Source organism: Tinamus guttatus, unplaced genomic scaffold (genome assembly GCF_059628265.1).
Source record: "Tinamus guttatus ecotype Peru unplaced genomic scaffold, ASM5962826v1 Tinamus_guttatus_pri_ptg000602l, whole genome shotgun sequence".
NCBI lineage: Eukaryota > Metazoa > Chordata > Aves > Tinamiformes > Tinamidae > Tinamus > Tinamus guttatus.
In genome coordinates this window covers 6,339,888-6,366,025 of record NW_028289136.1, presented here as the reverse complement: position 1 = coordinate 6,366,025, position 26,138 = coordinate 6,339,888, and the positions used below count along the sequence as shown (strand labels likewise).

The 26,138-nt window shown below is 45.1% G+C and overlaps 1 protein-coding gene across 1 annotated transcript; it reads right to left on the bottom strand.

Moving 5' to 3' along the window:
* Positions 1-3,302: 3,302 nt before the first annotated feature.
* On the bottom strand, positions 3,303-25,021 carry WNT11 (Wnt family member 11). The gene is made up of 5 exons (XM_010212541.2): positions 24,936-25,021; positions 15,772-16,007; positions 14,804-15,081; positions 12,976-13,268; positions 3,303-3,689 (listed from the first exon to the last, which is right to left on the bottom strand). The coding sequence occupies exons 1-5, from the start codon at positions 25,016-25,018 to the stop codon at positions 3,515-3,517; spliced, it is 1,065 nt and encodes a 354-aa protein (XP_010210843.2). The 5' UTR covers positions 25,019-25,021; the 3' UTR covers positions 3,303-3,514.
* Between the last annotated feature and the right edge of the window lie 1,117 nt (positions 25,022-26,138).

The following is a 26,138-nucleotide window of genomic DNA, read 5'->3' as shown; positions in this document are numbered from 1 at the left end:
TTACTAAAAGCCATTTCTTTCAGAAGCTGAAAGACCTCAGTGTTTTGGTGCAAAACTTTGAAAACTGGTCACCGTAGGCTCAGGAGAGGGAAATGTAGGCACAGGAAAGGCATGTCCTGCTATCCAGGATACATTTTCCTTGCAAAGCCCTATGAAACAGGTTTGTGACAAATCTTCCCCAGAGTATCCTCCAGGTCATACATGTACAGAAAATCGTTTGGCAGCTACATTTCAGGGAATCTGTGCGGATTACTGTTGCATCAAGTGTTGCAAGGAAGAACAGGGAGGCTCCTCTCTTTTGGCCTCTCCGTGCTTTGCTGCTGGTGCCAGGAATAACAAGCATTGGAGTCAGGTTGCAAGGAGCAGGATGCACTCTGAGCCGTTGCAGAAGTATGGTCTTGTGTCATAGACTTCCTGTCTTCCAGTTTGTATTGAAAGAGGGGAAAAAAAAGAAAAAAAAAAGAAAAAAAAAGAAAATAGAGAAAAACCACTGCTTCCCCCTCATGGAAAGATGTTTTGTAAATGTTAGAAAATGCTGGACCACTAGGAGAAGAATTAGCCTGGTTTGCTGGATGAAGAAGGACTATGCAACAAGGGAGGCTGTAATTTTTGGACCTGTGCATGATTCTCATCTTGGTCATGTCGACCTGGGCATATGGCTAATACCCTGTTTTGGGAGTTGGTCTGCCCAGAGAACAAGAGAGACCCTTAAATTTAGAAGTTCTGGGGGGAAAAACATAGGTCAGCAAAGTTGAGATGAAGTCAGCGATGGATTCCTAGAGGAGCAAGCAGAGGTTTTGAGCCTGGATCCCACAAATTGTAAAACTCTGAAGACTTCAGCCATTTCATTCTCCATCTTTAGTAACATGCTGCTGGGCAGTATGTTACCCACTAGCTAATGCTTTCTTAGAGGTCCCACCTGATGGTCTGAGGTCCTGCACACAAATGGTAGGCTTACCCACGTCTTTTCATGCTTTACAATGATACTGATTCTTCTGACATGGGAAATGAAGCTGAGGTCAGAGCTTTGACACCAGAGATTGGAAATGCAGCTGAAAACAATGGGCACATAGAGCATTTCTTGCATCTCACTTTTTTTTTTTTTTTTTTTTTTTTTTGCCAAGCTGAAAAACTCAAGACATCAGCAAGGGAGCAAGAAAAAGAGTCCTTACAGAGCAGAACAGAAACGCTTACATTTTCGCTCAGTCAGAATATTCCTGCCTCTTTGGCTTCATCAGAAACTGAAATTAGAAAGAAAACGCCTTAAAAGAACAAAAAATTGACCGTGTCTTTGCATATCGAACAAAGCCAGACTCCGGCTCCAGAGAGCAGTGGGATTCCTGCCACCAACCTGTCTTTGTGTCAGACTAGGGACACCCAGCGCTCATCACGCTGAGCTGCGCAGACGTCGGAGCCCATAGGCTTTTACGGGGTGACAATAACATAAACCACTGACAACCCACCGAAGGCCTCCTTTCGCCTGCTCTTGGCAGGGTGTGCTGAGGGAGGGAGGGAGGTGAGGAGATCGGACCTGCTGCAATAATGTGAAGAGTAGCCAAGGAGAATAAAATATCTCAGTTTTGCTCCATGGTTTGCAATGCTGGGCATTTTTCTCCCAACTCTTGAGGGTTATGCAGCAGCACATCATAGGTACTTGCCTCCCATTGACTGGCTGGGTGAAAACAAAGGTTTCAGAGGAAGACAGTGGTATTTCCTTCTCAGAAAGTGCCTGCTGTCCTTGCACACACTTTAGAGAATGGAGAGGTCATCTGACTACATCAAGAAGGCCTCACAGGAAGGGTAGCACTGATTTGGGGTGAACAGAGTTTAGGGTGGGCTCTAGGGCATTCCTCAGAGAGATCCACACGCTGCTCCACACAAGTCATCTCTTCATTGTACATAAATATGTCCAGGAAGAAATTCCTCCCATCCTTAATCATGGCCGTGGTGTTCCTCAAAGAGATGATGGGCCACAAGTGCGTGACATTTTTCTTCTCTCTATGCAGTGGCTTTAAGGCAGCAATGTATCTTCTAGCTGCCCAAAGACCTGTATGCATGGATCTACAGAATTCTGGAAGCTTTTGGGTGAGCGCTGCGGTCAACAAGTTTCATTGCGTCAGCCGTGTCTTGGCTTATTCACTTGAAAACGAACAGTTTGGGGAGATAGGGAATAGTGGAACTTCTCTATCCCAGGCCCACAAATGCCTCCTATCCTTTCTTTGGGAGGGAAACTAGAGCAGCTTTCCAAGTAAGAAAGAGCGTCCTTGAGTGAAACATAATAATTCTAGGATTTTGCTGTTGCACCAGAAACTTCAGCATTTATTTCATACTATTGTTAAGGCTTGTTTATAACATAGAGACATATTTATGTATAAAGGAGGATAGAGGAAAGCGCTGAGATATATCTTATAAATATTTCTGTATGTTTCGCGTACAAAAGAAAATATGTACAGCCACAGATAGTGGTTCTTTGCTGGGTCAAGATCATATTTTTCCCACTTCAGTCTGCGGAGGGTAGTTGTTAACCTTCGTGCCTGCTCTTAAGAGAGCCGGGAATGAACAGTGCTGAGGGCTCTGGAATTTCTTGGAGCTCCTTCAACGGTTTTGCTGGGAAGAAAGGAGGCACTTGCAGATTTCAAAGGCCTGGGCGGCCCAGAGCAGCAGAGCAACAGTGATTAGGGGCAAAAGACCCAAAGAAAGTAGAGAAAACAAGCAGGATTTTTTATTATTATTTTGTCTTTGTTTCTGCATCTTACGCACTGGATGGATCCTACCTGTGGACCCCATGCTCACAAAGCCTTTCTTAGGGTCTCCAATTCTCACTGCCTTTGGCATCTGGTGAGTTTTCATTTGAACGTTTGAATTTGAAACCAGCTCTGATAAAAGAGGGAACAGCTTTTCCCACAGCGGTTGCTTTGAAGTCTCAGACCTGCACAAAAGATAGGTTAAAATGACTTGTTTGTTTCAGAGGAGTCACCCGAAAATCTTTCTACCTCTGACATCCCAAGTGGATGCTTTCGTGGAAAAAAAATCAAAAAAAAATGAGTCTTTGGCAACAAATAGAGTTATTGCTAAAAGTTGTGGAGTTTTCCCTCCTGGGATGGTCCTAATGCAGACCCCATGCCCACACAAAAGGCATTAGCGAGTGGGGACACAGTTTCCAGAAAGACTTGTTTTTCTTCCCCTGCGGAAAGTTTCTACTTTTGCTTCTCAAAATACTAAGGCACTTGATGGCTGGACATCATTGGCAATATAGGAAATACTTTGGAAGAAGATACCATCCCAAATGAGTTTTTATCTTCTCAGAGAACATTTTATTGGTGGGGAAAAACTTTCCACTTTTTACATTTTTTTTTTTAAGGGTCCTATTTTGACTTTGCGATTGCTTTTTCCTCCTACCATCTCTCTTCAAGTCTGTGTCTTTACAAGGTAAGCGACGTTGAGTCAGGGACATGTTTTCTCTTCCGTGAACAGTGCGTGGGTTCCGCCGGCGTCTCGGCTCCGAGGAGGGCTCTCACTTGCACACGTATCTCTCGACAGTCCGCTCGCACTTTTTACAGGTCACGTAGCAGCACCAGTGGTATTTGCAGTGGCACCGCTCCACCACTTTGTCCATGTAGGGGTTGTAGCCTCTGCCGCAGCACATCAAGTCGCAGCTGTCGCTCCCGTTGGAGGTCTTGTTGCATTGCCTGCAAGAGAGGAAATGCACTTAGCAAAAGCAACGCTCCTGGCAGAGCTCGGGACACCAAGGATGGGTCAATGCTGGACAACTCCACAAGGCAGCAGGGGAGACCCACACGTTTGAGCCTCGGCTGTAGAAAACGAGGGCTACGTGAGCACATCTGCAATGAGACAAGGAGGCCCCAGGACTGTGTTCAGAACACCAGCTCTGAAACTCCCTGATGGATTCACATAATCTGCTCTGACACCCCAAAATAGCATTTAATTCCCATTACAGTCTCTGCATCTTTTATGGGCATGGGAGAGCAGCAGTGGTGATGCCTCCACTGAAACACGACTCAGCCCTAAGGTCCATATTCCTCCGAAGTTATTTGAAGAGAGCTGGGAGAAGGTGATCCCTTGGGCTGATGTTTGCCCAATCTGAGAAGGGGCAGAGGAGGAACCCTGCAGTGAGAGACTATTTGCACAGGCTCTGTGCCAGCAATCCCAAGCTGGGAAAGCTCCGGAGCAGGCTCTTACCTCCATTCTCCTGCCCTGGCCATATCATGGAAATGACTACAGATATAAGCAGAGTAGAACTCTGCACTTCCCCTTCCAAGTATCTCCCAGCCTGGTGCAGACATCAGGGGAGCGGGTCCTACACCAGCTCAATTCTTGACCCAGGAGCAGGCAGCATGGCAGTGCAGGATGACACGTCGCCAAATATCACAAGGGCTTTTACTGCTTGTTTCACTCCTGCTTTTAATTAATTTCAGGTTTATAAATCTGGCATGGTATGGGTTTCCCTCACTGTGACTACTTTCCGGCAAAGGAAACTCGTTGGGGAATCCCCTCCTTGGATCACCAGCAAAGAAGAACTTTGGAAGGGACCTGGTTCTGCAAAACTGGATGCTCAACTGTTCTCATAAAACACCCCCCTTCTCCTAAGATCTTCACGGTGGAAGTATCCTAAGCTGGAAGTATCTAAAGATGCTTACTTAAACATGGCTAGCTGCTTCTGAAAACATAGCAATGAAAGAGGGAAGCACACATGAATATGAGAAACTCCTTTGCATCATGCACTAACCAGAAGCAGAAAAGGGTAAAAAGTGATTCTGTGCTCCAGAACTCTCTTCCTTTTTTGGCCCTCCAAAGACTCTTTACATCTACCATCACACCAGGAGTGATTAATCTCCCCAAACCTTAGATGTCAGAGCACATTTCATTGCTCTATGGCACAGACAACCCCATCACAGTCTGTCATCCTGGGCTGACCTTACAGTTGATCTAGAGCAAGAGATATTGACTTTCGGATGAGAGGGACTATGTCCTAAAAATGTCATTTTGCCAGTTATTGTAAAGATAGCCCCAGGTGGAAATGCTGGCACTTGGTCAGATGCTCAGCTGCGCATTAGCGCCTTAGGGTAAAAGATCTCATTAAGTTCCCATCACAGTGAGACTGATACCTTGATGGAACCTCTTGACATTATTAAAAGAAAGCCAGATTGGAGTTTGTGGGGAATTAGTTGCCTAAATCCTATTCTGCCTAGTTATTTTGGACATATACAATCCCTACATGATGGTTTGGGGTTGGAAAAAGAGAGAAGAGCATGAGTTGGGCTATCAAGCTGAGCACTCCATTAGATGGAAACAAATCCATAAGATTTATAGGAATTCCTCATGAGGTAATGCTTCAGGAGAAGTTATGGGATTAATGAAGTGGTGAGATTTTGTTCTTGTTTTTTCTTTCTTTATTTCTGACTCAAGAGGGCCTCCTGTTTGTTTTTTCTGACTCACATTCCTCTCCAGGTTCAGTTTTTAAAGGCTCCCCCTTCTTTCCCTCATTCAGGAGTGTGTGTAAATATTTACAAACCTTTAAAAGCCTCTACTGAAGCCGAAGTCTGCAACCACACAGAGCATGTTTGCCTAACATTGAACCAAGAGCACTGCTACTACCCCATGAACTAGGGCCCCTCCACCAGGAAACCTCAGAATGACTCCTCATAAATGTATTAGCAAATGCGTTAAATATTCAGAGCACAGGTTCAAATACAGGAATGTTGACATTTGGAGAGGGTATTTAAAAAGCTTACTCAGCTTTACCGGTGTATGGGAAGGTGATTGCCCCTAGTTTCACCTGGTGAGGAGCAGGAGTCTGAAGGAGCACAACATCATAAGATGCATGCATGCCATCTAGTACTAAGCAGCCAGTTTACCATCAAGGATATTCCCCAGACATACAAAGCACCCTGCAGTTTAATTTACTCGATTCAAGCGCAGAGCAAAACTCTTACACCTGTTGTGTGGGAAATGGGAATCTCCCTCTCCTTATATCCACTCCTGGGATTATGTGAACATTTTTATATATATATACACATATATATATATATATTTATATATCAACTTGGATTTCCCAAAGGCAAGCCCATCCTACTTAACCTGAAATAAAAGAGAAAAAAAAAACTTATTTAAAAATCCCCCACATTTCCCTCAATTTTGAACTAAGTAATAGAGAAATAGAGACACTCTGAAGGAGGGGGTTTGCATGTGCAAAAGAAAGCCCCTGACCCATTCCTGACCCTTTCCATGTTGTTAGAAAACTTTCCTGACAATGCCACTAACTAGATATTCCATTCCCTACTTTACATGATAGGGAGCGATGAATAATCTTTAACTTTTTTTTAAATGAGTCAAAACAAAGGCATTTTTTTAGAGCTGTGACTATGTATACAAGGAGCTACTGGGTGAAGACAAAGTAGCCCAAAGACCAGAATTTACCCACAGAAGCTGCCCCTGAGTGTCTGCTTGTCAGAGACCTCAGCTGCTGTCTCACCAGGCTCCCTGCTGATGGTTAAGATCAATCTTGTTTCCTTTGGGCCCAGGCCAGCACAGTTCCAGCAACTCAGAGAAATGCCCTTCTCCAGAGTCTCAGAGGAAAAATGTGAATGCAATTGACTGTATCTTAACCAAACCTCCAAAAGCATATGGATGACCAGTGAAAAATGATGCCTCAATCATAATCCTGGCCAAGGTTCTGGCTCAGGAACATGCTTTCAGATTACCATTGTGTTTTTTCCTTCTTTTTGCATGCTTGGAGATGTTGGCCTTGCTGAAAGGACAAATCCCATTCAATCTGCCTGTCCACAATCTCACCCTATCAGTCCTCATTTGCAAATGCATTTATGTGCATCGTCCCTCAAGCCCAAACAACTACACCACAGGGGTGGCTTCTCTGCAGAGATGGGCAAGGAGATAATTGCGCTTTTGGGAATCCTGCCCCAGATGGAGAGGCTAAGAAGCCTGACAGTTACCTCATGGGGAATTTTCATCATAAGATACCAGTTATGGAGGAGCAGGGTTTCAGCGTTGTTCTGCAGGGACCTGCAGAAGGATTTCCAGCTAGAAACCTAAGTAACCCAGAGAGGAGCGTAATGTGATGGGCAGTATGTTCTAGCTCTTCCTAAAACCATCTGAGCTTGGTGTTAGCAGAATTTGAGAAAGACAGCCTAGTAAGCAAAATTAAGGTCTGTGACTCTTTCTCTACCTGAAAATTATTCATCTTTTGCCATCCCATATTTAAGAGCTCTTTCATATCTCTCAGCAACACACAAGAAAACAGGTACTCCTGGCGTGAACTATGCTCTGAAAGTACCAGTTGACTTTCAGTGAATGAAAACAGTGGCCTGCTAGCTTAATTATCTAACTTTTGAATGTCTAAAGCTAAATATGATGGTGTTGCCCCATCAAAAGCTACTAGGAGATGTTATTTGTATTTTCTCTATGGATCTCGGCTCATTTCTGTCTCATCAGCAGATATAAACATAGAGTTTTTTGTTTGTTTGTTTTGGTTTTTTTGGCTGCTCAGCTGATAGCTGCACTTGGAGATCCAAACTGAGGTCCACTGTGCTCACCATGTCAGCCACAATAATGGCACATGACAACAAGGTGGACGAGATGTCCACTGGGAGCTCCACCAGATCTGCTGGGGATCTTCAAATCACTATTATTATTTAGTGCCCCTTGCTTTGGTAATGTCATAACACATAGTGATGTATAAAAGAGAGGGAAAAATATTTCCTTTGATATTCCCAAGTAACATGTAACACAATGGGCATCACTAAAAATACATCAAAGTACACAACTTTCATATAAGATTTTAAGAGCGAGCTCTTAACTATTTTTAAATTGTTTTCTCATCCACAGAGAACAACTCGGGACTGACAGCGAACAACTGTACCAAAGAGAGTTATCAATACTGCATGTCAGCGAGGAGGTATCAAGGGACATCCCAGAACCAGCCTGTATTTTCATTAATGAAGAAACAGCAAGTGAGCTCCAAAAAATGTAGGATTATGTTAGGCCAAAAGGACCTGAGAGCATTTTGCAAAAGTGAATTAAAATGCAATGCAAGCATCATGCTTTGAGAAATATCCAAATAAATGTGAGAAGGTTCTCAGGCAAGCCAGAGGAGCAGTTTAGGAATGAGAAAGGTTGAAGGAGCTGGCTGAGAAAAGTCTGTAAGGAAAGCTGCCTTCCCACCTATTAAATGTCACAGTAATGAGGAGAACAAGTGAATGTTCTTCATACCCAGAGCAGGCAGGACAAGAAATCAAGAAATAACCAGTCTGATTTAAAAAAAAAAAAAAGGAAAAATTCATATTATGACAAACTGTAAGTATAGGAAAGCTCTGTTAGATGTTGCCTAGGGAAAATGCAGAGGCTGTCTAGGGAAACTGGCTTTAAGACCCAGTTAGACAAATATCTGCAGTAATGGCCCAGGCATTCTCAGTTAAATCTAAATTGAGATTTAGATTCACTTCCAGAAAGATTTTGTGAAAAGACTTTGTGAAAAGTCCTTTCTGAAGACCTGATGCTCCCTAACTGCAATTCTGTTTTAAGGTAAAGAGAGTGAATATCTTTAGGAGAGATCGCTTAGGGGCCTTTTTTCCCTCACTCCATCTTAATTTACCATCTGTTGCAATTTTTCTGTGTGAACTTCCTTTTTCTACCAATAATCTCATTATTCACAAACATTTTCAGGAAATCTTACAGTCAAATCCCAGTCTAACAGAGTGGGATGGGTTCAAACTTCCCTGATTTTGTTATTCGTTATTTATTGGGTCTCACAAGTGAGGGGTGGTACACCTGATAACGGATCCAAAAATTCCCAAATCATCACACAAATTTTTGCCAAATGAAAGTTCAGCATATTGTTTCTTGAGCTCTGAGTGATCAGATTTTAATTAGTCAGTGAAAAAAAAAAGAAAAAAAACACCAAATGCTTTGTTTACTCATAACTACCATACTTCCCCGTATAAATATGAACATGTCTACTAAGAAATTTCGTTTCTACTCAGGCTAAATGAGCTACCACTCTTCAGCTCAGGCAGGCTCAGTAATTACATGCAGGTTACTATCCAGTAAAATATATCAGCTTAAGACACCTTGGGAGAAACGTAGGACTAATGTTTTATATTGCAGAAATGAACTAACAACCCATCTTCAGCATGGAGGGAGAGGCTTTCACTTGACTCCAAGGCTGCTCTGGGAAAAATCACTAATAAACAGCCCAGTAATCTCTGCAAGATTTCAGGAGCGGGAGACTTTTGCATGCATGGCAGAATTTTCCTTTCCTTGGATTCCTTAAGGGACCTTAAACAGCTTTTGAAATATGATACATTGCACCCTCCCGATAAAGAAGGTTAATACTTTTCCTTCTTTTCTCACAAAAGAGATCCTGATTTCATAATCTGCTATTATTTGTGTTTTACTTGAGCCTGATTGATAGGGGATTTTTTCCTGCAGGAGAAAGGGAGCTACCTCATTAAAAGAATTACAGGTTGTTTTTTTCCAAGAAAGCTCTGAAACAGGAATATATGTATTTTTTCCCCTCTGCACTTAGATTTGTTGCATTGAACGTCATGCCATTCACATGCTGCTGCACAGATCGGCTTCTTTAGATATGGTCTCCAGAGCGTTTTCATTGGCCACCAAAGTATGACTGGTAAATAAGCACAAGCAGTTTGGCCGTAATCAGCAAATTCTGGGGTTGTAGCAAACCTGTTTGCAGAAGCCTTGGATAACAGTTGCAAAACTCGGCTCCTTCATCAGATTTCGAGCACTTCAAAGAGCCGGGAGGCTTCATCTTGGGTTAGCTCCCTGGCTTTGAAATCTGGAGACACCCCAAGTGCTTGCAGGCATGCAGATTCCCAAACTATTTTGATTTTCAGTAAAAAAAGCTTAGAAAGGCCAAGGTATCCTAGAAAACATTCCAACTTCATTCCTAAGGAGGCTTTGAAAGTCTTCCGTCCAAGATCTCCGAAGGGCTTTGGAGCAACCGAGCTCATGTTTTCTGAGAGGGACTTTTCATGTGGCTCCACCACAAAGTAATTCCACCCCCTTTCCTGCCCCAAAAGAGCACAATAAATCCAAGTAATGCAAGGGATAATTAGAGAGCGTAGAAGAGATGGAAGTGGCCGATTAGATTATCTCTTCCACCCACCTGCCAGCACAGAACTGTTGCTTGCAGGGTATGCTGAAACCCAGTATTTGCAGGGCATTGCACTGAGCCATCAACCCCGGTCCTCTTTCCACCGGACCTAGCCGGGAGAAGGGAGGATGGTGCCAAGGAACCCATTTTGTTAATGAAAATACAAAAGCAAGCAATGTGAATTTTAAAATCCCACATGAAATGGGGAAAAAAAAGCATTGTTGGAAAGCATCAGCACATCACACCACTTTTGCCATCCTGCTTCCCATCTGCCTCTTTTTGCTTTGCCTAATTGTTGTCACTAAAATCCTTGTACCAGCAGCACAAATAAATGGCTATTTCTGTGCCTGGAAGTTCAGCAGGTTGCTCATTTTGCAAACTGAGGGACAACCATTTAAAATCTTTTTTTGATTCCATCTGCTATAAAAAGATCCTTAAAAATTGTTCTGGCAGGCGACAGCAAGGATCTTCCCAATTCTTTGATGTGTGCAAGGATCAAATACTAAGATGACCCTGGAACTTGACTTCTAAAATAAAAACCTGTTTGGGCTATTTCCTTGTGAAGGTTTTACATCTTTGTGGAGCAAGTGTAAACCGCATTTTTTTTTCCCCCTGCCCTGTGTAACAGCAGCTCTTTGTGTTCCCGTTGCCCTCATCCCTGTCATTAGGCGCTATCTCTGCAACCCCATGTCTGGCTGGAACGGAGCCACCATGCTTAAGAAATGTGAAATGTTTCCTCCATGGGAAAAAAACAGAAAAAGATCACGGAGGAAAAATAAGCATGCAGGGGAGAAGGAGGAAGTCGGGGATAGCCAAGCTCCCCTTCTTTTCATTGCTCCCCCAGTGAAGAAGGGATGGACCTGCAAACACATGGGCTGGATTTTGCACATGTTTTCCCCACAAATTTAATTCTTTAATACTTTAAATCTTCTCCAGAGCTGGCCAATGGATTAAAATGAAAAGGACTGTAATTACACATGATCTTTACAGCCCGGCAAAGCCTTACGTCTCAATGCAGGACTACGGCTCTCTCCTCCCTTCCCATAGCCAACACCATCTTGTGTGTCTGAAAATCAGGAGTATTTCTCAGCAGTCTCCTTTTTAAAGTCATTTTAAAAGACTTTAAAAGGTGCCTCCTGCCTTAATATCTCAGTCATCTAAATCCTCACTCAGCCTCGTTTCCTGCGGACCCTCACAATCACCACTGTCGCCCAGCCCGGGATAAGCAGACGCCTGGAACACACATTTTCCTATCCTCAAAAAAAAAGAAAAAGAAAAAAAAAAGGAAAAAAAAAACACGCTTTCAAGACCTTGACATATTTTTTCATTCCCAGCTCAGATAAAAAAAGGCAAGACCTGGTGCAAACTGGAATTAGGTGAAGAAGAAGTCACACTTCCCTCCCCTCTAAAATCTTTTCAGTTCATTGAAAATGTTTCATTTGGCAAATTTGTAATGAACTTATTTGGGTTCTGACACAACTCAGCCCGCTGATTTCATGCGTCCTATAAAATCAATTTCCAAATAACCTCCTGGTTTTTTTTTCATTGCAAAGCAGAGTGGCCCAACAAAGAGGTCTTTTTTCAAGACATAAATTGGTCAAAATCTACAGAAAAAAACACACACACACAAAAAAATTGCTTCCATTGAAAATGACATTTTTCCTCAGAAAACTGTTTCAGCACATGCTTTTCCCCTGTGATCCACAGTGGCTCATAAACATCTTCACTTGTTTTCGATAGGGTTGTGCCTACAGATTAAATGACTAATGCCAATGCTGTCTTACCAAACCCTTCCTATAAATTGCAGCAATCCATGGAGGATGTATCTATGTGTCTGTGTTATTTAACTTAATTTCTGCTATGGTAAAATCTTCTTTCCACTAAACTTTTCAAAACACAGTGGAACGACCACTACGACTAAGAAGAGTTTATACTGAAGGACCTTGCAAAAGCGCAGATGTCTTCAGCCTGTAACATCACCACCTGAGATTGCACCACGAGGTAACATAAAGAGCAAGGAAGAATGCTGGAAGCAGTTGAAGAAGACCAAGTTGGCAGACAGCAGCTAATGAGCCAGCCTTAAATCCGGTCATTGCACCTCACTTAACAAGTGCCCTGGGGTACTACCAGCCACACACAGCCTGGGCCTTATTTCTGCATCTCATCCAGAGAACTACACCTCCTGCAAGGCATGTCATGCTGGAGGACTGGGTCACTGGTAACTGGAAATAATGCAGTTGTTCAGCTGGTGACATCCACCTAGAGATGCTCAAACTACTGAAGCGGTAACCGATTTGTCTTGGATGGAAGTAAATGGAAGAAATTCCTCTGTGGAGGCAGTAACAGTGCAAACATACCTTGCTCTTTAAAATGCAATGGAAGCATTTTAAGGCTCCTCACCATCATCTACAGTATTTTTTTAAGACCTCTTGAGTGTACTGGTTCCAACAGAGTTGACACTTGCCTACTTAGAAGAGCTTTCATCACGTGAGCAATGATTGCAAGAAATGACTTATAGGAACTCAGCATGGTAAAGCAAAGGTGCTTGGTCATTGCAAGTCCTGTAGAGACAAGTTGCCTGCATGACTTTCCTGAAGGAGCTACCTTCAAAAGGTGGTTTGTACCTGCCTGTATAACACAAAAAGCTGTCTGATGCCACCTCTGAAAGGCTTGGGCATCTGTGGATCATACTATTAGTTAGATATCCTTGACCTCTACGCATGTGCTACCTCTGCAGCTACTTGCTTTTTACTTATACTCAATCCCCTCTGCCTCTTCCCTCTTTGGGGCTCAGAGTGCTGTCAACACACCATGGAAATCCTCACCTGTCCTGGGTCCCGTGTGACCCCACCTTCTCATTCTTCATACAGAAATCGGGTGAGCTCTGCAGGTAAATCAGCTCTGTCTCCTTAACCGGCCTGATATCGATATCCTTTGGCACGAGGTATTTGCGTGTGCCCATGGGCCGGTGAACGACCTTGGTGGCTGATAAATACTTGTTTTTGAGGTCCAGTGCAATATCTTGCAGCTCTTGAAGGCCTTTCCAACAGGTCTTGATAGAGCATGACCCAGAAACTCCATGGCACTTACATTTCATTTCAAGAGAGGCTTTCAAGACCTGCGAAAAGGAATGCAGGAGTTAAGAAATGCCCTTCTCTTACCTCCAAGCATCCCACCAGCTTGCTAAAGAAGGTACTGTCTTAATGAAGACTGCTATTGAAAGGGATTGCTGCTCTGATTTCTGCACAGTTGTGCTAGGGTAGCTGCTGTGCATAGGGAATTAAACCCTGCAGCTCCTTGGTGATGACTATCAGCCAGGACTATTTTCACCAGGGCACCTCTGTAGGCAGCCAACAGACAAAACAGTATTATGAATTTTGATCAGATATCTGCACAGTGCTGCGTTTATACCCGCTAGATTTCTAAGGAGCTGGAAATCAAAGCAATCCATACATAGATGATTAGCATACATTATTGCCTCCAGCAGATTTAGGCTTTGTATAATAGATATGTCAAGGCTCTGAAGCATTCAGGGCAGTGTCACCCTGCCTTTTTGCTGGCCATGGGCCAAGAGAGCCTTTTACTTTGGTTTTGTACTAGCCTCTTGGCTTTGGACATGGCAGGGAACACCGCCAGGAAGGGGTGAATGCACTAGCCATGGTGACACTGTGTCCCAAGTAGGAATATACTCAATGCAATTAAAAGAAGTTAAGACATTGTAAGATTAAAAAAAAAAAAGAGCATAGAGAGTGGAAGTGCAGGGAATGGCAGAGAAAAGCACCCAGGGGAGGCAAGTTTGGCATGGTGGTGCTCTGTAAAGGGGAGTTCAGCCCTTAGCTAGTCAATAAGCTGCCAATTAGCTCAATGCTCTTCCAGGTTTTATGTGTCCCAGATCCAGCCTCTGAGTGCAGGCAGCCCTGAAGGACTAAGCTGTAGCCCCTGTCCTCCACCTCACCAAGAGGTACCCCCAGAAAGGGACCAGCCTGGGGAACCGCTGCAGCCTCAAGGGCACATGCAGGGTTCACCCTTACAACCCCCCTCCCCAGTTTCTCCAGCTGCATGGATGGATCAGGTGAGGATTGGATTCTCAGTGCACACCAAGCTCTGTGCACGTGTTAAGCATTATCCCTCCATTGGCACGTCGGCTGGATGCGAGCTGCTAAAACCTGCTTCTGCCAGACAGGGGAATATTCACTAGCAAAGCAGCTCAAAAAAAAAAATGAAAAAGAAAATCAGCCCTCCTGGCTGCAGGAATGGCTGGGAGGCAGCTGCTGTAGGAATCATTTGGCAGATGATAATCCTCCACGCTTACGCAGCACTTGACATGTGTGACGCCCTTGGCAGAGCACTGCTGGACCCATCTGGACCCATCCACACCACACCTCTTGGGGTAAGCAGGCCAGAGCCATCCCTGGCTGCGGAGAAGGTAGTGATGAGACATCCCACCCATGGTTATATAGGGCTGGTAATAGCGTTAGAGGCCTCCTGAGTCCCAGAATGAGCTACAGTCAGAGCCTCAAGCAGGCCAAAGGGGTTCAGAGCATCTTGGAGAAACCTTCTCCTTTTGCTAGCTGATAGAGACAGTGAACTTCACAGAGCGACCAACCACTACAGATGTTTGTACAATTACAATAACTCTCGTGGATTTGTTACCTGTCTCCCTACTTCACTGTTGTGCAGATGCATCAGTTTATTGGCTTGTGATCCTGATTTTTTCATCTTCATGGGAGCATCTGAAAATTTGGACCCCATGATAAGACCATAGTTGAGGTTGTCTGCACATCCTCCCCATCGATACCCAGGTCCAGGTGTCTCACCTGGGATGGGACCACAGGAACAGCCAGGGAGGTCCCCGGTGGTGCAGGCTCTAGCAATGGTGTGGCTGATGGCAGCAGCAGAAAGCGCATACACAAATGCTGACTCCCTTGTGCCTGGAAAAGATAAGAACTACAGCTCAGCCCCTGGGACAACTAGGTGTTCCCCAGAAAGAGACCTGCACATCTTTTGCTCCACCAAACATGCCAACCCGCTGCAGCTGAGACCTCTCATGGCATCACCATCTTGGAGCAAATCTCCCAAATTCTTCTTTAACAGGAGACATCATCCTATCAGGGCAGAGAGGTGCAAAGACCTACTCTTGGGGCCAATGAGGAAACCCCACCTTGGTTTCTCCTCCCTGCTCCCACTCCAGTGCTGGACACTGCTTAACAGCAGGGCATGGAGCTGTAGGAGACTATGTAGCTGCAGTGCACTTGGCGCATGCAAGGACAGTTGTACCCACAGGAGAGCTACATGTGCAGCTTCATGCTTAGTGTGAACTGCTTGACAGGTCTCCATGCTCTGAAGAACAGTGCCGTGACTGTGAGGGAGTGAGACACCTCCTCCGGAGATGAGGAAACCAAGTTGGTGGCATGTGTCGTAGGAGCTGTGGTGGACTCAAGAGCTCCTACGTGTGATGGGCACCACAGTGTGCTCTCAGAGAACAAAACAACCATGCTACTCTATCCCTCAATGTCCCCTCCTGGCAGTAGGACCCTTTCCAGACCCCAGCAATGCATCCACACAGAGCTGTCTGGATCTACTCACTCATGTTCCCCATCCAAGCCAATAGTGATGTTTACCTCGCTCTAAATCCAGCAGGTAGTTAGGAGCCAGATCAATGGAAGAGCAGTTCCACCGCATGTCTGAGAAAGTTTTACGGCAGGTCTTTATCACTTCCCGTGCTGCCTGGATGATGGTCTGCATTAGCTCCAGGTTGCTTCGACACAGCTGCACCTGGGAAACCACCAAGCCTTCGAGCTGCTTGCAGTGCTGGGTTTGATTCAGGGCCAATGCTGCAGGAGTCTTGGACAGAGCTCTGAGGAGACAAAACATATGCAAATAGGCATTAAAATCTGAAAAAGTTAATCTTCAGGTCAGCATTAATTTCACCACGGCCCCCAATCCAGCAAATACTTTAACCTGTGTTGAACTAACCTAATTTTAACCCTCTGAAAGTCAAGTGCTTTAGTTCAATCTCATCCCTATGGTCAGTGGGGAAAGATGGACAACTTTTAAGAGTGATATATCTCATCTAAGGTAGGTATCTCCAGAAGTCCTTTCCAACCTCAACCATTTTGTGATTCTGTGATTTTGATCCCTGGGAAGAATAACCATCTGAAAGTGCCCAGTTCCCTCCATCATGTAGAGAAGCTGGGACAGCGCTCCTGGGGAGCAATGCCAAGTTGATTGAATGTGTGAATCCTCATGGGAAGGCTTTTTGCTGAAGAATAAAGAGGACAGACCTCCCAGCAGAGTGAAAAATGACCCATCAGTTCCACGATAACAGAAAGCTGGGTCTTCCAAGACTGTGGTATTCAGAGAAAAAGCGAGACTGGTGTTATCAGCACTTTGCATTCAGCATCTGTCTCACACACTTTTTAAGGATTATATTAAATGTCATGTAATTAATTACGGAGAAAATCCCCTGCAAGGCCTAGGAAAAAGCTACCAAGTTTGCAAAACAGATGCTTTCCCTTAGAGTTAAAGCCAAGGATTTCACCAGTTCCATTGCTGTTGCGCTAAGGTAAGACTGTTTCCACCGTCTCCATAAATTCAGTGCAGAAGCACAACGCAAGCATGTGTAAAAAGAGCATCATGGTCAAATCTGAGACGGGTCTCCTTAGCACCAGCACTGTGTAAGAAACCAACAACATCTCATAAACCATTGGTTCTTCTGGTGGGTTACTGCCCACATTTCATGCTTCAGGTAAAAGAAAAAACAAGCAAATAGTGCTGTGCATCGTTCTGGGCTGTGCTGTTCTTAAGCACCCAGAGTGATCAGCCGAAGTCTGGTGTGAAACTCCCTCTGTATCTTTATGACCTGCTTAGAGCAGTCATAAATGTTATTCATTCCCATAAAACAACTTTCTAGCTGGCTGCATCACTAACTGGCGCATGAACCTGGCAACCCACTGCCTTAACACATATTTCCTTCTCTCCTTGTTAAATGTGTTGCCTTTTAGTTTCATCCTAAGCCATCTTGGTTAGTTTGGCTTATTAGACACATTTCTGGGCAAATTTCATTTTATTGCTGTAACATCCATGTCCTTCAGAAGTTAAATGAGATGGAAACAGAGCTAAAATTGAGCACAAACCAAGATTGGGGGTATTAGCTCTGATCTCCGTTTTTCAGGAAAACACACCTATGTTCCACAGACTCCCTCAAGATTGCCTTGAACGATGTAGTGTGTATGTTGGCTCTCTCTCTGGGCTACACACAACTGCTAACCCCAGCCCCTCTTTGAATAGGGAAAAGCTACAGTTCTTGCTTGGTCTGAGCTGAAAAATTCCCAGGCGGATCAATTTTGGCACTTCTGGCACTAGATAATCAGTGGCAAACTTGGAAGGGAAAACACCACTCTGCTAGCTATATAAATATATACGTCATATATATATTTAAAAAAGGTTCATTTAATATGTAGAGAACAGAAGCTTTGGCAGGAGAATTTCAAGGGAAAGCAAAAAAAAAAAGAAATATTTAATTGATAAAAATATTCTATCCTAATGTTCATCTCTGTCTCTTGCACAGCAGGACTGTGGCAACCAAGAGGTTAAGTGTCTGTCCTTGGCAATATTCAAAAGCCACCTGAATAGGGTCCTGTGCAATGTGTTCTAGATGTTCCTGCTTGAGCAGTGTTTGGACTAGATGATCTCCAGATATCCCTTCCCATCTCAACCCTTCTGTGATTCTGTGATATTCTGGTGCTCGGGTAGCTTGGAAGTACCATGTCCTTCAAGCTGGAAGCACAAGTCTTAGGAAAGTAGCCCTATCACCTGAGTGCAAACCTGCACAATGGGGCCATCACAGCAGTCCTCCATGGTTTTTCTTTAACCCATGGAAATGAAATCCACGTCTACAGTGTAATTCATGTGACCAATTCTGAGCTCTATAGTAGGAGAAAACAATGCATACCCTATAGGTGCCCATTTTCATCACCAAGCTCAGGCACCAAATGCAGGTGTTTGCATGGTGGAAGTGTAGAGCTGGGTGAGATGAATCCAACCCCTAGCACTTGGCGCCAGAAACCTGTGAAAATTTATCCCAGAAAGCCTATCAGCAAGTCTCAGGAAAGGGTTGAAACACAAATCAGGCAGGAGGCCAACACAGCTCACCACTAATAGAATAAAGGTGATAAATACTCCAGCACAGGATGTCCTGAGAATAAAACAAGCAGGCAGGGTGAGGCAGATGCAATGAGAGAACATTACACCATGAACTTTGGGCAAACAGGGAACAGTCCAGGTCTCTGAGAGACTGCACGGTTGGGGAACAACTCAGGTGCCTAATTAGAGGTATCTAATGATACTTAAGAGATCTTGGGACGTTCCATCTGGGTCCTGGTTGCCCCTCTTGAAATCTCTCATGGATTTATCTGCTAGTCCTGTGCAGACATCTCAAGCATCTTTAAAGGTCTTATTTGGGCTACATGTCACCTGTACAGACATATCAGGAACAGCAGAAAGGGAATTTTCAGGTTGGGATGAAAGCCAAATTTGGCCTGAAACTAGCTCTGCTTGTGAAGAAAGAGGACCATGGAGCCATGAAGAAACCACTGCAGTATGGCATTACAACATAAGGCCTGAGATGATAACCATCAGAGAGAAACAGATTTTTAACATGACAAGCAAGAGATTCCCTTCATGAAAGGAGGGAAGATCTGCCAAAAAAGTCAAGAAAGAAGGTACTGCAGCCCCACTGAGGCAAATTCAGTCAATGGCAGCAATGGCTGTTTCTTGTCGAATGAGCTGATCTCTGGGGAGAACGGAAATAAAAATGCAAGATGCAGGAAGGTGTTTTTTGAACATCTCCCAGGCCTGAATTTCGTGCCTCTGCTTGTGAGAATCTATAATTGGAAATATCGCCAAGTGTCAGGAGGAAAAAGTAAAATGGAGATGGAAAAGAAAACTCACAGCTATTGGAGTCGCTTGCTGAGACCCAAAAAAGTGCATTTATAAAATCACGTATCAGAAATGTGAGAGCAATTGGGTCACCTAGTCCATGCCCTGACAGCACAGGTTTGCTCCATCTCTGTCACACATCCACAAATGTTTTCCCCTATCCCCTCGCACTTTAAACCCAAACACAACCTTTCCTGCTCCCAAAATTCTGACAGCACCATGAAGGGACATCCACTTGCCAGCAAAGAACATTACTGAGGAGCAAAGTCCATTTCTTGGGAAATGTAAAGAAAAAGAAAACCTCCTTCCCCCAGAAGGGACCTGTCTATAGCAAGATTTGGTGATGGTTGGGTTTCTACCCCTTTTCTTCATTTTTCATCAGCCACTAGCAGTGGGAGGAAGCCTAGAGCTGAAGGGTCATAATAAAGCCAAAATAAAGCAACTCTCAGGGGCTTAGTTGGCATAACAGCCTTTAGTCATGAAGCCAGTAAAAAAACATGGAAAAAATATTGTCCTTTGAACTCGTGCACTTCTTCAGAGAACGGGCACGTGTGGTTTTACCTGATGCCATCCCGTAAATGCTGCTTTTCACACTCACCTCCTGCTAACGTTGTGCACCCCTCCCTTGACTCTCCTGCCCCATCCTTCATTCTCCAGAAAGCTGAGGATGACTGAGAAATGGTTGTTTTTTTTAAATATATATATATTTGACCCATCCCTTTAAATAAACAGGTTCCAAACCAAATGTCTCTCGCTTTATATATAGCATAGCAAGGCTTTCAATTGAAGTTATGGATACTGACAGAAAACCATAAACGTAATTACAGAGGAAATATGATGCATAGATGGATCATGGCTTTCGTTTACCCTTTTAATTATCTTGGGCAGTTAATAAATTCATTTGAAAACATGAATGCTCTACAGTGTTTAGTCCTTTGAGAGGTATAGGCCCAGGTCTGCAAATCTGGGCTCCATGAGAAGACTATTCATAGGAGAAGCATTTTGGGAGAAGTGCCTTCAGAGTTGGGCAGACGTCTGTGAAAAATATACACAATTTGGTCTACAGTGCCACTGGGCATCGGTCCCTTCTCCTAAAATAATCATTGAATTGAATGGTACAGGCCTAGTACCTTTTAAAAGACCCTTTAGGCATGGGAAGCTTTTCCCTTTCTGATATGCATCTTCTCTGGAGTGCATCTTCTCTATCTTCCCTTGTGTGATATACCTCAAAAAGGTATCACAGAAGGACTGCTGATCAAAACGAGAACATCTGCCCCAAATTGTCTCCTCTGCTTTCCTGTAAATAAACTCCCATTTTTATGCTTTTTTAAACCCCTTAGCCTTCCATCTCTAACCTTCTGGCAGTCAAGGCCAGGTATCCTCATGTTGTCCCTGAGTCCCAGTCCATGCCTGCAGTTTGAGTGAGAAAAGGACTGATGGGAACTACCTTCAGCTTTGAGACCATGAGGAGTGGGAAAGCCACCATGTCTCCTAGGAAGTTGTCCCAGTGATTAAAAGCCCAAAAGCCTTTTCAGACGGGGAAGTGGGATTTATATAGTGATAAATAAATAAAATAATTAAAAAGAAAAGAAAAAAAAAGGAGGTGGGGAGGAAGAAGGAAAGCAGGGGGAAAAAAAGCTCTGAAGTAAAAACTTAAAATAAGAGTTGCTTTCAGATACGGTGCCAAATCCGGCACTGGCAGCAGTGGGCATGAGGCCATTGACTTCCAGGCCAAGCTCTTTGTGGAGCTGATGCCAGCTGCGAGCTGGCTCACCAACTGCTGCAGAAGGCCACGGAGCTTTGTCCAATTTTCTTGGGCTGCCTATGGAGTCAGGAGGGAAGAGCACACTTCAAAGCAGTGTCCTACCACCGCCACCACCCCTCCTGCGGTCCTCTCAGGGCAGCTCATCATGCAGTCCCCTTGCCAGGCAGACCTGTCTCCTTGCAGGCGCCTGTGTCCCGCCGTCCTGGCCCCACCTTGTCCTAAAGAGAGGCACTACTGACTGCACAAAATCTTTCCTTTTTTTTTTTTTTTTTTTTCCTTCTCTTTTGAAAACAAGTCGCCTGAAGCTGAGGGAGCAAAGTGCTGGCTTCACAAAAGCCTCGACACTGCAAGCAGACTTAAGGTCAGGGAGCTGGTAGAGATCCCAGGATCACTATTTACACAGCGTAGTTACCATTTGCTTCCAAAGGGTCATTCCTGCTGCAAAACTGCCCTCATTACTGGACATAGCTTGAAGAAGGACCCAAAAACTGTGTTCAGGTAGGGATTGCCCCAAAGGGCTTGGGAAATACCCAAGTCACCACATCGGGGACAAGCAGGGACTGCCCCAAAATGACCCAGCTCTACCTCAAAATGTTCAGATGCTTATTGCCATGACTCGCTGTTAAGACTGATCTTGCCTTGAGTCTGAAGCTCCACAAAAAGCCACGGCTCAGTTAAGCCTCTTTGCAATTTCTTTGAACTGAGGGTGAAACCTCTTTGCATTTGCAAGGTCTTGCATTGAGGATGAGAAATCCAAACTGAAATTCCTCTACCTTGGTGCCCGGGCAGAGGAGATGCAGCCTTGGAAGTGTAAATGCCTCTAAAATGAACCCAAAAGTCCCATCATGGAGAGATCGGAGCAATGTTCATCTGAATGCAGCTCCCTCTAGTGCTCGCCAGTTTCTTAGCACTATCATGAAGAAGTCAATCCAGCACGGCCAAACCCAAGCAAACCTGGGGAGCTAAAAGGCCAGGGATGTGAAGGAGATGGGTGAAGCAAGAGGGTCCCTACACGCTCTGGCTCTGAGGCACCTCCCACTGGAACCAGTGGTGACCCCTCCACTCCTAATCCACTGCAATGTGACCAGAAGCATAAAACAGAGTGGAAAAGGTCTGCTTTCTGGGCAGTGCTATTTTTTTGAAAAAAGCAGCTTGCAAAAAGTAAGACTCGGGGGCATTGTATGCATTGAATAGGAAAACTGCCCTGATCCAGTAAACCCTCTCTCTGCTCCTGTGACTTTACACCCACATAACTCCCCGGGGTTTGAACAGAAGAGGTCAAAAAACCCTGATGTTTGCAAGACGTCGGCCTTCCATGCACCGCACGGGATGCTCGGCAGTGCTGCGAGGAAGGGAACGGTGCCGACTTACAACAGCTGGGGATCTAGGCCACAGAACTCATAAAAAATAAGCCAAATAAAATAAAACAAATAGCTGCATTTTATGCTCTCCCTGTTCATACTAATTTATGGGGGATATTCGCATTACAGGGAAGTCCCAAATAGCTGAAAAGCGTATTTTTTTCTTCACCCTCTTCTTCCCCTGCAATTATGTCACTTGTTCAGTCAAAATTGCATTTCCTATTGCCCCACATATCAGCAGCTCCTTCTGCCCCACATTTACAAACACAACCCACCAGGTTTTCTGCCCTGGTGCTCTCCATGCTCAGGAGGGGCCTCTAAACATCTGGCAAATTCTCCTTATCCTTTTTTTTTTTTTTCTTTTTCTTTTTCACCCCCCTGTTCCTCCTTGAAGCTTTCCTTTGGCACCATGTGACTGCCCAACAGAGAGACAAACCCATCCCAAAATGGGGTTAAGCTTTTCCTCCCTTGCATTTTCCTGATTTGAATCTTCCTGTTATTCCCCCTTACTCGCAAGTCTTGCAGGTCAACTACGCATGGAAGGAACAGGAATTTTTTTGCATGGTGTCTGGCACGTGGGAGTCCTGGGCTGTGATTGCAGCTCCAAGGCAACAGGCACAATTTGCCAAGGATGTTTTTTCTCCTTTCTCAAAATGCTCCCTTAGCCCACGCTCTGGTAGCAACTTAAATCTGGTGGAACCCTGTGGGTGTTATGTTTGGTGCAACCTCATGGACGTACTAGGAGAAATATAGCAAGAGGGGGAAAAAAATGGCCTATGGATTCATAGGAAAACAAGGGTGGGGAAGGAAGGAGAGCCAGTGAATGCAGAAAATGGTGCTTTGCAAAATCCCAGCTGGCAGCACACTACTTGGGAAAAGTGCCCTGGGACAGGGAGCGTGGCTTTCCACCAGGTTTTAAACAGGTGCAAGCAGAGCCCAGCAGGGCATGTGGATGTCGTTCATACTTCGAATGCCACTTTAATCTGAGCTTTCATCTTCCCCGCTCCGTTTGCGATAGCGGGATACGTCTGCTGGGCAGGGGAGGAGCCGCGACTGTTCCCCTCTCCCTCTGAAAAGAAAAAAATTCCTCACCCATTAACCACTTTGAGGCCAAAAGGCAGGTTTTAGCCAGCAATGCTAAGTGGAACCTAGACCTTTCCTCATGTCTATGTCTTAACATTGCAATCAGATTTCCTCTGATGCAGTCCAGGTCCTGCCTTGTAGAGGAGCCCGTCCCAGTGACGCTGTGTGTTCTCTACTCAGTGTCACGCCACCCCTCAAGCAACAAGCACGAAGAAAGCCGGCCAAAGGAGAAGTCAGTATTTCAGTCAAGGAGCTGAAGGCAAAGGCCAGTTACTGGGCAGGAGGATGCAATTTGGCTGTGATAGCTCCTAACCAGTGTAATGCTAATAGAGCGAAGAGTAAATCAGATCCCAACTCTCCTCTGCTGTCAAGGTGGCCCTTGTAGTATGGACACAGCACATGAAAGATGCCCTAAAGCAGATGGCCACTGCTCTTGATGACCCCGAGTATTTAAACATCCTCTGCTTCTCAGGATGCCCACAGAAGTCAGATGTCTGGTCTCAGCGGGCATCTCCAGAGGACATCCCTGGATCTCATGTTGTCTATCTTTGGAGAAGGGGAATGACCATGTGGAAGTGCCTCTCTCAACTGACCATGTACAAGGCTGCTCAGCAATTGGCTCAGGCAAGACACTCAACTTTTTAGGTTTTCAAAATTAAGAGAGAGAAATCCCACCTCTATAATAGGTGGTGCAAGTGTAGCCTTGAATGACCACAACTAGGACACTGAAACGGAGATTGGCTGTTCTAGAGGGTCTGTGGTAGAAAAAAGTAAAGAAATAGGAACTTCTTGTCCCCTTTTCCCTGCCTTCTGCCAAGATCCTCGCCTCGAAGAACTAGATCCTAATGCAACAGACCCGTCCTGGCGTCACGCTTTACTTTGCCTTCTCTTTTGTGAAAGATGCTCATTTGGGGCTCACCCACATCCTGTTGCTTATTTTGGGCCCGACTTCAAACCAAAGTAGCAGAGACACATCACTCATCAAGGACGTGAGACCAGAGCGGGGACGGAGGGGGTGCTTGCTTGTTTATTTTGCAGTGAGCAACTAATTGATTGCTTGCTTAGAGCCAAGAAATAAGTCAGCGACGGTTTCACTGTGTTTGCAAATGCTGCAGTGACATTACCTCCAGGGAAACTCAATCCAGACTTGCCCACACTCCCTGCTATTTCTTCACTCTCCTCCCTCCCCCTTCGCCTCTTTTTTTTAACACCCTTCGCCAAATCCAAAGGTTAAAAGGTCCACAAAAAAAACATGTTATCTGTCAAGCATCCCCTCCGCCCGGAGATTGGCGGCGTTATCTTAACGGCGGTCCCTATAGCTCTCAGCTGGCACTCGGCATGATCCGTGCTCCCGGCGGGAGAGTTTCCCAGCGTGGTGGGAGCGAGCGTTGGAAACTTCATTAAGTGGCTCATGGGAGCGTTCAAGTGTGTGCCTTTCCCTTGGTAGCAATGAAGGGAAGAGAAAACAAGCCCGGATCATGCATATTTTGGAAAGGAGATGGAGGCATGCTGTTAGCACAAGCTCCTGGTGTACACACTTGAAACCAGTGAATGCTGGCGCTGAAAGTCACATAAATTTGCAGCCGAGCAGCGGTGACTACAAAGAAAAGGCAGAGAGATAGGCAGGGGTACTTACATCCATTTTATTCCATAGCAAATCCCCATCTGCAGGATCAAGGAGAGAAGAGCAGCTAGCAAAAATCGCGGGCTCAGCTTCATTTTCTGCGCCGTCACCCGCTTTCCAAAAGCTTTTTTTTTTTTTTCCAAAGGGGAAAAGAGTAAAAAAAAAATAAAGTTGTTCCTCCTGCTTTCCCGAGCGAGGTGATCTCCTCCGGCGCGGATGCCGCTGCTCCGTGGGGATGAGCAACCTGGAAGCAGAGAGAGACGCGGCTGCAGCGAGCGCTGGGGAGACCTGCCCCACGGGCGGCGAAGGAGGGGACTATGAATCACGCCAAAAGTTTGGGTCCCCCCCGCCGCCTCGCAGCCCCCTCTGACAGACCCGGCAGAGTCGACAGACAGACGCGACGTATGGCTTGCATTACGCCCTGAGTTATGGCCTGATTGCGCGTTTCCATTTAACCCTGCGTACCGCACGGCTTCATTCGCCCCTTCGCTATGTTTCCCCGTCCTCCACCTCCTCAAAAAAATAAATAAATAAATAAATAAATAAACGGGTTTTTGCAAGTGCTGGAGAAGAAGAAGAAAAAAAGATAAATTCCAGATGAGCCCACATCTTTAGCTATTCCTGCTCCCCACCTCCTCTGCAGTTGTACAGACCTTTTTTTTTAACTTCTTCTTCCAGAAAAGACAAATTACGAAAGCCGCGTTTCCCGATGAACGCAGGTGCCCGTGCCCTGCAGATGTTTCAGCCTGTCTGATCTGCTGCAACAAACGGGCTCCGCTCTTCCCCTTCTGCTCTGCTTCTCACCTCATTAACTCTGCCTCTCACTTCTTCCAAGTCCTGGGGCACCTGGAGCGCGCGGAAAGGGGCTGCGACTGGGTGAGCGTGCGATCCCAGCCCCCGGGAGGAGAGGAAAGCGCTCAAGGATCCCCCTACCCTTTTTCTTTCCCCCCCTTTCTATTTTCTCCTCCGGTCCAAACAAATAAACAAACCAGGTGCAGGGCTCAAAGTCTTAGAGGGCTCCCCTGCACCCCCTGAGGCAAGGCTTGCTGATTCGGGCAACACTGTTAATAGCAGCAAAAATGGGTTTATTTCACCACAGACTCCTTTTCTTTGTGGTTTTTGCAGTGATTTTCCCCAGTGCATATAGCCCATCCTCCAGAAACATGTAATGCAACAGCAAAAGAAATCTTGCTATAGCTCCTGGCTAAAACTCCC

Coding starts and splice junctions, on each gene's coding strand:
- WNT11 (XM_010212541.2), bottom strand. CDS start 25,018: ATGAAGCTGAGCCCGCGATTTTTGCTAGCTGCTCTTCTCTCCTTGATC. Junction 13,269..14,803: donor ACAGTGAAGTAGGGAGACAG/GTAACAAATCCA, acceptor TCCTTTTCGCAG/GTCTTGAAAGCCTCTCTTGA. Junction 3,690..12,975: donor TCACACGGGACCCAGGACAG/GTGAGGATTTCC, acceptor CCTCTCTTGCAG/GCAATGCAACAAGACCTCCA.